The sequence below is a fragment of the Argopecten irradians genome, chromosome 5 (genome assembly GCF_041381155.1).
Source record: "Argopecten irradians isolate NY chromosome 5, Ai_NY, whole genome shotgun sequence".
NCBI lineage: Eukaryota > Metazoa > Mollusca > Bivalvia > Pectinida > Pectinidae > Argopecten > Argopecten irradians.
In genome coordinates, this window is record NC_091138.1 from 1,088,054 (window position 1) to 1,101,949 (window position 13,896).

Below are 13,896 nucleotides of genomic sequence, written 5' to 3' on the forward strand. Positions count from 1 at the left end.
AACTCTCACTTGATACACTACAGCAGACGGACCTAAATGATTTCATCACACCTTCACAGGTAATATATATAACTCTCACTTGATACACTACAGCAGACGGACCTAAATGATTTCATCACACCTTCACAGGTAATATATATAACTCTCACTTGATACACTACAGCAGACGGACCTAAATGATTTCATCACACCTTCACAGGTAATATATATAACTCTCTCACTATGATACACTACAGCAGACGGACCTAAATGATTTCATCACACCTTCACAGGTAATATATATAACTCTCACTTGATACACTACAGCAGACGGACCTAAATGATTTCATCACACCTTCACAGGTAATATATATAACTCTCACTTGATACACTACAGCAGACGGACCTAAATGATTTCATCACACCTTCACAGGTAATATATATAACTCTCACTTGATACACTACAGCAGACGGACCTAAATGATTTCATCACACCTTCACAGGTAATATATATAACTCTCACTTGATACACTACAGCAGACGGACCTAAATGATTTCATCACACCTTCACAGGTAATATATATAACTCTCACTTGATACACTACAGCAGACAGACCTAAATGATTTCATCACACCTTCACAGGTAATATATATAACTCTCACTTGGTACACTACAGCAGACAGACCTAAATGATTTCATCACACCTTCACAGGTAATATATATAACTCTCACTTGATACACTACAGCTGACAGACCTAAATGATTTCATCACACCTTCACAGGTAATATATATAACTCTCACTTGTACACTACACTGACAGACCTAAATGATTTCATCACACCTTCACAGGTAATATATATAACTCTCACTTGGTACACAACAACTGACAGACCTAAATGATTTCATCACACCTTCACAGGTAATATATATAACTCTCACTTGGTACACTACAGCTGACAGACCTAAATAATTTCATCACACCTTCACAGGTAATATATATAACTCTCACTTGGTACACAACAACTGACAGACCTAAATGATTTCATCACACCTTCACAGGTACATACACGACGATATATCACACTTCACAGGTAAATATATAACTCTCACTTGGTACACTACAGCTGACAGACCTAAATGATTTCATCACACCTTCACAGGTAATATATATAACTCTCACTTGGTACACTACAGCTGACAGACCTAAATAATTTCATCACACCTTCACAGGTAATATATATAACTCTCACTTGGTACACAACAACTGACAGACCTAAATGATTTCATCACACCTTCACAGGTAATATATATAACTCTCACTTGGTACACTACAGCTGACAGACCTAAATGATTTCATCACACCTTCACAGGTAATATATATAACTCTCACTTGGTACACTACAGCTGACAGACCTAAATGATTTCATCACACCTTCACAGGTAATATATATAACTCTCACTTGGTACACTACAGCTGACAGACCTAAATGATTTCATCACACCTTCACAGGTAATATATATAACTCTCACTTGGATACACTACAGCAGACAGACCTCATCACAATGATTTCATCACACCTTCACAGTAATATATATAACTCTCACTTGGTACACTACAGCAGACGGACCTAAATGATTTCATCACACCTTCACAGGTAATATATATAACTCTCACTTGATACACTACAGCAGACGGACCTAAATGATTTCATCACACCTTCACAGGTAATATATATAACTCTCACTTGGTACACTACAGCTGACAGACCTAAATGATTTCATCACACCTTCACAGGTAATATATATAACTCTCACTTGATACACTACAGCAGACAGACCTAAATGATTTCATCACACCTTCACAGATAATATATATAACTCTCACTTGGTACACTACAGCAGACGGACCTAAATGATTTCATCACACCTTCACAGGTAATATATATAACTCTCACTTGATACACTACAGCAGACGGACCTAAATGATTTCATCACACCTTCACAGGTAATATATATAACTCTCACTTGATACACTACAGCAGACAGACCTAAATGATTTCATCACACCTTCACAGGTAATATATATAACTCTCACTTGATACACTACAGCAGACAGACCTAAATGATTTCATCACACCTTCACAGGTAATATATATAACTCTCACTTGATACACTACAGCAGACAGACCTAAATGATTTCATCACACCTTCACAGGTAATATATATAACTCTCACTTGATACACTACAGCAGACAGACCTAAATGATTTCATCACACCTTCACAGGTAATATTTATAACTCTCGTTGTATTCTCAATAGGTCTACTTAGTAGGTAATTGTTCTACTTAGTATGTTCTACATAGGTATGTACTCCATTGTTTACTTTAGTGTATTCTCGATAGCTCTACCTACATGTACACTACCATTCCGAAGAGTAAGGTAGTAATCTTGTTTTGAAGCTAAACTCTCTTCTTAGCCCACAAGATAACAATTATAAATAACACATTCTAATTATGATATTATTTATGACAGGAATGTGTCAAACCTGTGAAAATTGACAGACGTCCTGGCAAAGTTGGTAAAATCAAGATAGAAGATGATGGGAGTTACATAGAAGTGTTGGAGGTAAGGAAAGATACATGAAAACAGAAAGATATTCCAGATTTACTGTTTTCTTTCATCAATCCTAGATATTTAAATATGAGCTTTTGATTTGTAAATGGAGCATGTTAATGTCCTCGATGAAGTAAGGCGTGAAAGGCTTCTGAAACTTAATTCAACACTTGTTTGAATTGAAGTTATCAGTATAATAATATTTTGCCCGCTGAATTTGTTCTTTTCCCTTACGGTAATAATATGCATACCAGGGTAAATTCCGTAATACCATTGAGGAAGCAATGGTCATGAGTCTTATGACAAGTATCAATTTAAAATAATAACAACAGTGTCTTTTGCTTGGGATTTGTCTTCAATTTATAATTGTGTTTCCCAGGGTGGTAGTGAGAGAAAACTGGAGAAGGCCAAAATAACACTGAACGATTGTCTGGCCTGTAGCGGGTGCATCACATCAGCAGAGAGTGTACTCATCACCCAGCAGAGTCAGGAGGAACTGTACAAGGTCCTGAGGGAAAATCTCCGTCTACAGGAGGTAAGGGGGGACTGTACAAGGTCCTGAGGGAAAATCTCCGTCTACAGGAGGTAAGGGGGAACTGTACAAGGTCCTGAGGGAAAATCTTCATCTACAGGAGGTAAGGGAGGACTGTACAAGGTCCTGAGGGAAAATTTCCGTTTACAGAAGGTAAGGGGAACTGTACAAAGTCCTAAGGGAAAATCTCTGTCTACAGGAGGTAAGGGGGAACTGTACAAGGTCCTGAGGGAAAATCTCCGTCTACAGGAGGTAAGGGGGAACTGTACAAGGTCCTGAGGGAAAATATCTGTCTACAGAAGGTAAGGGGAACTGTACAAAGTCCTAAGGGCCGCGGTTGCCGAGTGGTAAAGATGTCCCGACATATTACCACAAGCCCTCCACCTCTGGGAAGCGGGTTCGAATCCCATGTGGGGCAGTTGCCAGGTACTGACCGTTGGCCGGTGGTTTTTCTCCGGGTACTCCGGCTTTCCTCCACCAACAAACCTAGCACGTCCTTACATGACCCTGGCTGTTAATAGGACGTAAAAATAAACAAACAAAGAAAGTCCTAAGGGAAAATCTTCGTCTACAGAAGGTAAGGGGAACTGTACAAAGTCCTAAGGGAAAATCTCCGTCTACAGGAGGTAAGGGGGGACTGTACAAGGTCTTTAGGGAAAATCTTCGTCTACAGGAGGTAAGGGAGGACTGTACAAGGTCCTGAGGGAAAATATCTGTCTACAGGAGGTAAGGGGGAACTTTACAAGGTCCTGAAGGAAAATCTGTCTACAGGAGGTAAGGGGGGACTGTACAAATTTACCGGTCCATGATTTTTTTCAAATTTTCATAATGCTTACTCAAGGTAATGAGCAAACTTTTTAGAAAATATTTTTGGTGCACTCAAACTGGAAGTGGGTGAATCCCTTTTGTTAATAATTGACATGGCCGAAAATAAGACCCTAAATTTTGACATTTTCTGTCTTAAGAATATAATGTAGCCAAAATTTCTTTTGTTAAAATTTGTCTAATTATTTATGCTCCTGAGAAAATAATACAGTTTGACGACATAAAACATAATTTTGATATTGTTTTGGATCAAAACAGGAACCCTGTCTTACACCTCTACAGGGCAATTTTTATTTGGCCATAGCACAGGCCCCTTAGACCTTTTGGATTTTTAGGTCACCTGAGATGAAGTTTCAAGTGATCTATTCTAATCGCCTTTTGTTCCGTCGTCGTGCGTCGTCCGTCGTGTGTTCATAAACAATTTACATTTTCGACTTCTTCTCAAAAACCGCTGAAGCAATTTCAATGAAATTTTCCACAAACCTTTTAAGGCATAAGGCCAATCAAAATTGTGAATTATATGACCCCCACTCCCCAGGGGGCTGTGGGAGGGGCCAAAAAGGGTAAAATTGGCTAAAATTTCAAAAATATTCTTTTCCACTGACGGATGTGATAGAATCAAATGCTCTTCATAGATAGAAAGGTATCAAAGCCCTCTACAAAAATTGTGAATTATATGACCCAGGGGTCTCGTGTTTCCCCCTGGGGAGGGGGTCAAGTTTACTGTAGTTTATATAGGAAAAACACATTTATGAACGTTATTTGCTTATTTTTCATAGGAAATTAGTCAAACTAGGTTAGAATTTTTAGCCTGAGATAGCATTTTATCGTCATATCCATATTGGTCCTGGTCGACCACCAAGGGTCTTAGGGGTGGGGCCAAAAGGGGTCAAATAGGCTAAAACTTCAAAAATCTTCTTCTGAATTCACAGATTTGATGGAACCAGATACTCTTCATAGATTGGAAGGTCTTAAGGCCCTTTACCAAAATTGTGAATTTCATGGCCCTGGGATCTCAGATTTTCCCCTGGGGAGGGGGTCAAATTTACTAAAGTTTATATAGGAAAAACCAATTTATGAATATTATTTGCTTTGATTTCATAGGAATTTAGTCAAACTGGGTTAGAACTATTAGCCTGAGAAAGCATTTTAACATAATATCCATATTGGTCCTGGCCAACCCCAAGGGGGTCAGAGGGGCGGGGCCAAAAGGGGTCAAATTGGCTACCTTATCAAAAAACTTTCTTCTGAATTCACAGATTCGATGGAACTAAATACTCTTCATAGATTGAAAGGTCTAAAGGCCCTTTACAAAATGTGTGAATTTCATGGCCCTGGGATCTCAGATTTTCCCCTTGGGAAGGAGTCAAATTTACTATAGTTTATATAGGAAAAACACATTTATGAACATTATTTGCTTAGATTTAATAGGAAATGAGTCAAACTGGGTTGGAATTATTAGCCTGAAATAGCATTTTAACACTATATCCATATTGGTCCTGGCTGACCCCCTGGGACCAGAGGGACGGGGCCAAAATGGATCAAAATGGTTAAAATTTCAAAAATCTTATTCTGAATTCACAGGTTTGATGGAACCAAATAATCTTCATAGATTAAAAAGTGAAATTTATAAAATCACTAACACTGACTGACTTCTAGTTTGGTTTTGTTGTTTAACGTTGGCAAAGCAAATTGGAATTTAAGCAAGATTCAGGCTGTGGAATGGAGGTAGGTTAGTGAAAGGGTTAGTTTATCATTAACTGTTTGTGATAAATGATGTTATTTATTGTAGACAGGTGAAGCTAATGGACAGAAGGTTGTAGTAGTGTCAGTTTCTCCCCAGTCCAGAGCCTCCTTAGCAGCCAAATACAGACTGTCAGTCACAGATACAGCTCACAAACTGACATGGTTCTTCAAAAAATTAGGTAACTCCACAAATACCACAAACAGCATGGCATTCTGTAAACACTATATACAATACAGATTCTGTTCAAAACTTAAGTCAAAATGAATGATGAACTCTTCTGTGTTCTATGGAAAATTCTGTGCATGATAAGGCATGAATGATCTATCTATTATTAGACTACAGTTATTCAAGGTTGAAGCTGGCACTGGCATTCATTCATCCATAACTGTTAAGGAAAAGCAACACAATACTTTGGTAGTACTTTTAAGAGTATGTATAATTCACTGTATCCCATGTTGACAGGTGTTCACTATGTGTTTGATACCACATTTTCACGGAACTTTAGCCTGCTAGAGAGCTGTCGAGAGTTCGTACAGCGATACAAAGATTCAGAGACCAACAAATCAGCCCTTCCGATGTTGGCATCAGCTTGTCCAGGTAATTATTTGGATTCACACACATGTATCTGTTCACACATATGTATCTGTTCACACATGCATCTATTCACACATGCATCTGTTCACTCACATGTATCTGTTCACACATATGTATCTGTTGAAGTAATTATGTATGAATCTTATGCTTTCTACTTTTTAATCAGTTGCTTGAAATCATAGAAGTACAATTACAAAGATTACACTAAAGTAAAGAATCGCTCGCTTTTCTCATTCAGAAAACATAAATAATCTGAAGTAAAGAGAAGGTGTGTTCTTCAACAGGTTGGATATGTTATGCTGAGAAGACACACGGCACCTACATCTTACCCTATATCAGTACAGCCAAGTCCCCCCAACAAGTGATGGGGTCACTAGTCAAGGACTTCGTAGCTGGTCAGCTCGGGGTCCAGCCAAACAACGTCTTCCATGTTACAGTCATGCCATGCTATGATAAGAAGTTGGAGGCGTCGAGGTCTGATTTCTACAGTGACTTGTACAGTACAAGGGATGTGGACTGTGTTATTACTACAGGTAGGTATACAGTACAAGGGATGTGGACTGTGTTATTACTACAGGTAGGTATACAGTACAAGGGATGTGGACTGTGTTATTACTACAGGTAGGTATACAGTACAAGGGATGTGGACTGTGTTATTACTACAGGTAGGTATACAGTACAAGGGATGTGGACTGTGTTATTACTACAGGTAGGTATACAGTACAAGGGATGTGGACTGTGTTATTACTACAGGTAGGTATACAGTACAAGGGATGTGGACTGTGTTATTACTACAGGTAGGTATACAGTACAAGGGATGTGGACTGTGTTATTACTACAGGTAGGTATACAGTACAAGGGATGTGGACTGTGTTATTACTACAGGTAGGTATACAGTACAAGGGATGTGGACTGTGTTATTACTACAGGTAGGTATACAGTACAAGGGATGTGGACTGTGTTATTACTACAGGTAGGTATACAGTACAAGGGATGTGGACTGTGTTATTACTACAGGTAGGTATACAGTACAAGGGATGTGGACTGTGTTATTACTACAGGTAGGTATACAGTACAAGGGATGTGGACTGTGTTATTACTACAGGTAGGTATACAGTACAAGGGATGTGGACTGTGTTATTACTACAGGTAGATATACAGTACAAGGGATGTGGACTGTGTTATTACTACAGGTAGATATACAGTACAAGGGATGTGGACTGTGTTATTACTACAGGTAGGTATACAGTACAAGGGATGTGGACTGTGTTATTACTACAGGTAGGTATACAGTACAAGGGATGTGGACTGTGTTATTACTACAGGTAGGTATACAGTACAAGGGATGTGGACTGTGTTATTACTACAGGTAGGTATACAGTACAAGGGATGTACTGTGTTATTACTACAGGTAGTATACAGTACAAATGGGACTGTGTTATTATACAGGTAGGTATACAGTACAAGGGATGTGGACTGTGTTATTACTACAGGTAGGTATACAGTACAAGGGATGTGGACTGTGTTATTACTACAGGTAGGTATACAGTACAAGGGATGTGGACTGTGTTATTACTACAGGTAGGTATACAGTACAAGGGATGTGGACTGTGTTATTACTACAGGTAGGTATACAGTACAAGGGATGTGGACTGTGTTATTACTACAGGTAGGTATACAGTACAAGGGATGTGGACTGTGTTATTACTACAGGTAGGTATACAGTACAAGGGATGTGGACTGTGTTATTACTACAGGTAGGTATACAGTACAAGGGATGTGGACTGTGTTATTACTACAGGTAGGTATACAGTACAAGGGATGTGGACTGTGTTATTACTACAGGTAGGTATACAGTACAAGGGATGTGGACTGTGTTATTACTACAGGTAGGTATACAGTACAAGGGATGTGGACTGTGTTATTACTACAGGTAGGTATACAGTACAAGGGATGTGGACTGTGTTATTACTACAGGTAGGTATACAGTACAAGGGATGTGGACTGTGTTATTACTACAGGTAGGTATACAGTACAAGGGATGTGGACTGTGTTATTACTACAGGTAGGTATACAGTACAAGGGATGTGGACTGTGTTATTACTACAGGTAGGTATACAGTACAAGGGATGTGGACTGTGTTATTACTACAGGTAGGTATACAGTACAAGGGATGTGGACTGTGTTATTACTACAGGTAGGTATACAGTACAAGGGATGTGGACTGTGTTATTACTACAGGTAGGTATACAGTACAAGGGATGTGGACTGTGTTATTACTACAGGTAGGTATACAGTACAAGGGATGTGGACTGTGTTATTACTACAGGTAGGTATACAGTACAAGGGATGTGGACTGTGTTATTACTACAGGTAGGTATACAGTACAAGGGATGTGGACTGTGTTATTACTACAGGTAGGTATACAGTACAAGGGATGTGGACTGTGTTATTACTACAGGTAGGTATACAGTACAAGGGATGTGGACTGTGTTATTACTACAGGTAGGATATACAGTACAAGGGATGTGGACTGTGTTATTACTACAGGTAGGTATACAGTACAAGGGATGTGGACTGTGTTATTACTACAGGTAGGTATACAGTACAAGGGATGTGGACTGTGTTATTACTACAGGTAGGTATACAGTACAAGGGATGTGGACTGTGTTATTACTACAGGTAGATATACAGTACAAGGGATGTGGACTGTGTTATTACTACAGGTAGGTATACAGTACAAGGGATGTGGACTGTGTTATTACTACAGGTAGGTATACAGTACAAGGGATGTGGACTGTGTTATTACTACAGGTAGGTATACAGTACAAGGGATGTGGACTGTGTTATTACTACAGGTAGGTATACAGTACAAGGGATGTGGACTGTGTTATTACTACAGGTAGGTATACAGTACAAGGGATGTGGACTGTGTTATTACTACAGGTAGGTATACAGTACAAGGGATGTGGACTGTGTTATTACTACAGGTAGGTATACAGTACAAGGGATGTGGACTGTGTTATTACTACAGGTAGGTATACAGTACAAGGGATGTGGACTGTGTTATTACTACAGGTAGGTATACAGTACAAGGGATGTGGACTGTGTTATTACTACAGGTAGGTATACAGTACAAGGGATGTGGACTGTGTTATTACTACAGGTAGGTATACAGTACAAGGGATGTGGACTGTGTTATTACTACAGGTAGGATATACAGTACAAGGGATGTGGACTGTGTTATTACTACAGGTAGGTATACAGTACAAGGGATGTGGACTGTGTTATTACTACAGGTAGGTATACAGTACAAGGGATGTGGACTGTGTTATTACTACAGGTAGGTATACAGTACAAGGGATGTGGACTGTGTTATTACTACAGGTAGGTATACTTGTACAAGGGATTTGGACGGTTTTTTACGGTGTTATTACACAGGTATGCTTGACTTTGGTTTGGCTTTTTAGTCAAGGTCATTTAGGCGAAGCCAAATATGATAATTAACTGACCCATGATAATTGCCTAGCACTCTGTTGTTATTTTGTAGAAAGTCCTTCACCATATAGCTACTGTTGCTGTTGATGTAGCAAATCAATCTAGAATTATAGATGGTTGATCAGCCTCTCAGAAGTGTAAAGCTATACAGTTGTGTAACTATTTTATAGGGGTATAACAATATATAATGTTTAAATCTCTGTCCAGTTACCTTCATCTGTACATTAACATCAAATAGATGCTATTTGGTGCAACACTGTGGCACATGGTGAACAGGTTCAGACATATAAATAGATCCTATGGTTTATTTGTGCAAAGTTTATATTGAACTGTACATGGTGAAAGGTTTTATGTATAGTAGGTGAGTGGATAATTATGAATACAATTTATTGAACGTATTCTGTTTGTATTTGAAAGTATGGACTTAGATAATGATGTAAGTATATTAACCTGATGAGAGTATGGACTTAGATACAATGTAAGTATATTACCTGATGAGAGTATGGACTTAGATACAATGTAAGTATATTACCTGATGAGAGTATGGACTTAGGTACAATGTAAGTATAATACCTGATGAGAGTATGGACTTAGGTACAATGTAAGTATAATACCTGATGAGAGTATGGACTTAGGTACAATGTAAGTATAATACCTGATGAGAGTATGGACTTAGGTACAATGTAAGTATAATACCTGATGAGAGTATGGACTTAGGTACAATGTAAGTATAATACCTGATGAGAGTATGGACTTAGATACAATGTAAGTATAATACCTGATGAGAGTATGGACTTAGGTACAATGTAAGTATAATACCTGATGAGAGTATGGACTTAGATACAATGTAAGTATAATACCTGATGAGAGTATGGACTTAGGTACAATGTAAGTATAATACCTGATGAGAGTATGGACTTAGGTACAATGTAAGTATAATACCTGATGAGAGTATGGACTTAGGTACAATGTAAGTATAATACCTGATGAGAGTATGGACTTAGGTACAATGTAAGTATAATACCTGATGAGAGTATGGACTTAGATACAATGTACAATGTAAGTATAATACCTGATGAGAGTATGGACTTAGATACAATGTAAGTATAATACCTGATGAGAGTATGGACTTAGATACAATGTAAGTATAATACCTGATGAGAGTATGGACTTAGATACAATGTAAGTATAATACCTGATGAGAGTATGGACTTAGATACAATGTAAGTATAATACCTGATGAGAGTATGGACTTAGATACAATGTAAGTATAATACCTGATGAGAGTATGGACTTAGATACAATGTAAGTATAATACCTGATGAGAGTATGGACTTAGATACAATGTAAGTATAATACCTGATGAGAGTATGGACTTAGATACAATGTAAGTATAATACCTGATGAGAGTATGGACTTAGGTACAATGTAAGTATAATACCTGATGAGAGTATGGACTTAGTACAATGTAAGTATAATACCTGATGAGAGTATGGACTTAGATACAATGTAAGTATATTACCTGATGAGAGTATGGACTTAGATACAATGTAAGTATATTACCTGATGAGAGTATGGACTTAGATACAATGTAAGTATATTACCTGATGAGAGTATGGACTTAGATACAATGTAAGTATAATACCTGATGAGAGTATGGACTTAGATACAATGTAAGTATAATACCTGATGAGAGTATGGACTTAGATACAATGTAAGTATAATACCTGATGAGAGTATGGACTTAGATACAATGTAAGTATAATACCTGATGAGAGTATGGACTTAGGTACAATGTAAGTATAATACCTGATGAGAGTATGGACTTAGGTACAATGTAAGTATAATAACTGATGAGAGTATGGACTTAGGTACAATGTAAGTATAATACCTGATGAGAGTATGGACTTAGATACAATGTAAGTATAATACCTGATGAGAGTATGGACTTAGGTACAATGTAAGTATAATAACTGATGAGAGTATGGACTTAGGTACAATGTAAGTATAATAACTGATGAGAGTATGGACTTAGGTACAATGTAAGTATAATACCTGATGAGAGTATGGACTTAGGTACAATGTAAGTATAATACCTGATGAGAGTATGGACTTAGGTACAATGTAAGTATAATACCTGATGAGAGTATGGACTTAGGTACAATGTAAGTATAATAACCTGATGAGAGTATGGACTTAGGTACAATGTAAGTATAATACCTGATGAGAGTATGGACTTAGGTACAATGTAAGTATAATAACCAAGGAGAGTGTGGACTTAGGTACAATGTAAGTATAATACCTGATGAGAGTATGGACTTAGGTACAATGTAAGTATAATAACCAAGGAGAGTGTGGACTTAGATACAATGTAAGTATAATACCTGATGAGAGTATGGACTTAGGTACAATGTAAGTATAATACCTGATGAGAGTATGGACTTAGGTACAATGTAAGTATAATACCTGATGAGAGTATGGACTTAGATACAATGTAAGTATAATACCTGATGAGAGTATGGACTTAGGTACAATGTAAGTATAATAACTGATGAGAGTATGGACTTAGGTACAATGTAAGTATAATACCTGATGAGAGTATGGACTTAGGTACAATGTAAGTATAATACCTGATGAGAGTATGGACTTAGGTACAATGTAAGTATAATACCTGATGAGAGTATGGACTTAGGTACAATGTAAGTATAATAACTGATGAGAGTATGGACTTAGGTACAATGTAAGTATAATACCTGATGAGAGTATGGACTTAGGTACAATGTAAGTATAATAACTGATGAGAGTATGTACTTAGATACAATGTAAGTATAATACCTGATGAGAGTATGGACTTAGGTACAATGTAAGTATAATACCTGATGAGAGTATGGACTTAGATACAATGTAAGTATAATACCTGATGAGAGTATGGACTTAGGTACAATGTAAGTATAATAACTGATGAGAGTATGGACTTAGGTACAATGTAAGTATAATAACTGATGAGAGTATGGACTTAGATACAATGTAAGTATAATACCTGATGAGAGTATGGACTTAGGTACAATGTAAGTATAATACCTGATGAGAGTATGGACTTAGATACAATGTAAGTATAATACCTGATGAGAGTATGGACTTAGGTACAATGTAAGTATAATACCTGATGAGAGTATGGACTTAGATACAATGTAAGTATAATACCTGATGAGAGTATGGACTTAGATACAATGTAAGTATAATACCTGATGAGAGTATGGACTTAGGTACAATGTAAGTATAATACCTGATGAGAGTATGGACTTAGATACAATGTAAGTATAATACCTGATGAGAGTATGTACTTAGGTACAATGTAAGTATAATACCTGATGAGAGTATGGACTTAGATACAATGTAAGTATAATACCTGATGAGAGTATGGACTTAGGTACAATGTAAGTATAATACCTGATGAGAGTATGGACTTAGGTACAATGTAAGTATAATAACCAAGGAGAGTGTGGACTTAGATACAATGTAAGTATAATACCTGATGAGAGTATGGACTTACGTACAATGTAAGTATAATAACCAAGGAGAGTGTGGACTTAAATACAATGTAAGTATAATACCTGATGAGAGTATGGACTTAGGTACAATGTAAGTATAATACCTGATGAGAGTATGGACTTAGATACAATGTAAGTATAATAACTGATGAGAGTATGGACTTAGATACAATGTAAGTATAATACCTGATGAGAGTATGGACTTAGGTACAATGTAAGTATAATAACCAAGGAGAGTGTGGACTTAGGTACAATGTAAGTATAATACCTGATGAGAGTATGGACTTAGGTACAATGTAAGTATAATACCTGATGAGAGTGTGGACTTAGATACAATGTAAGTATAATACCTGATGAGAGTATGGACTTAGATACAATGTAAGTATAATACCTGATGAGAGTATGGACTTAGGTACAATGTAAGTATATTACCTGATGAGAGTATGGACTTAGATACAATGTAAGTATAATACCTGATGAGAGTATTGACTTAGATACAATGTAAGTATAATAACCAAGGAGAGTGTGGACTTAGGTACAATGTAAGTATGATAA

General features: G+C 37.2%; 1 protein-coding gene across 1 annotated transcript in view; it reads left to right on the forward strand.

Moving 5' to 3' along the window:
* The window catches only part of LOC138322612 (cytosolic iron-sulfur assembly component 3-like), a 31,281-nt gene that overhangs the window by 13,304 nt on the left and 4,081 nt on the right, over positions 1 to 13,896 (forward strand). The window contains exons 3-8 of the mRNA XM_069266587.1: positions 2,514 to 2,606; positions 2,974 to 3,118; positions 5,754 to 5,876; positions 6,161 to 6,295; positions 6,577 to 6,847; positions 10,274 to 10,309. Coding sequence (XP_069122688.1) covers positions 2,514 to 2,606; positions 2,974 to 3,118; positions 5,754 to 5,876; positions 6,161 to 6,295; positions 6,577 to 6,847; positions 10,274 to 10,309 — 803 coding nt within the window. The remainder of the gene's footprint in view (positions 1 to 2,513; positions 2,607 to 2,973; positions 3,119 to 5,753; positions 5,877 to 6,160; positions 6,296 to 6,576; positions 6,848 to 10,273; positions 10,310 to 13,896) is intronic.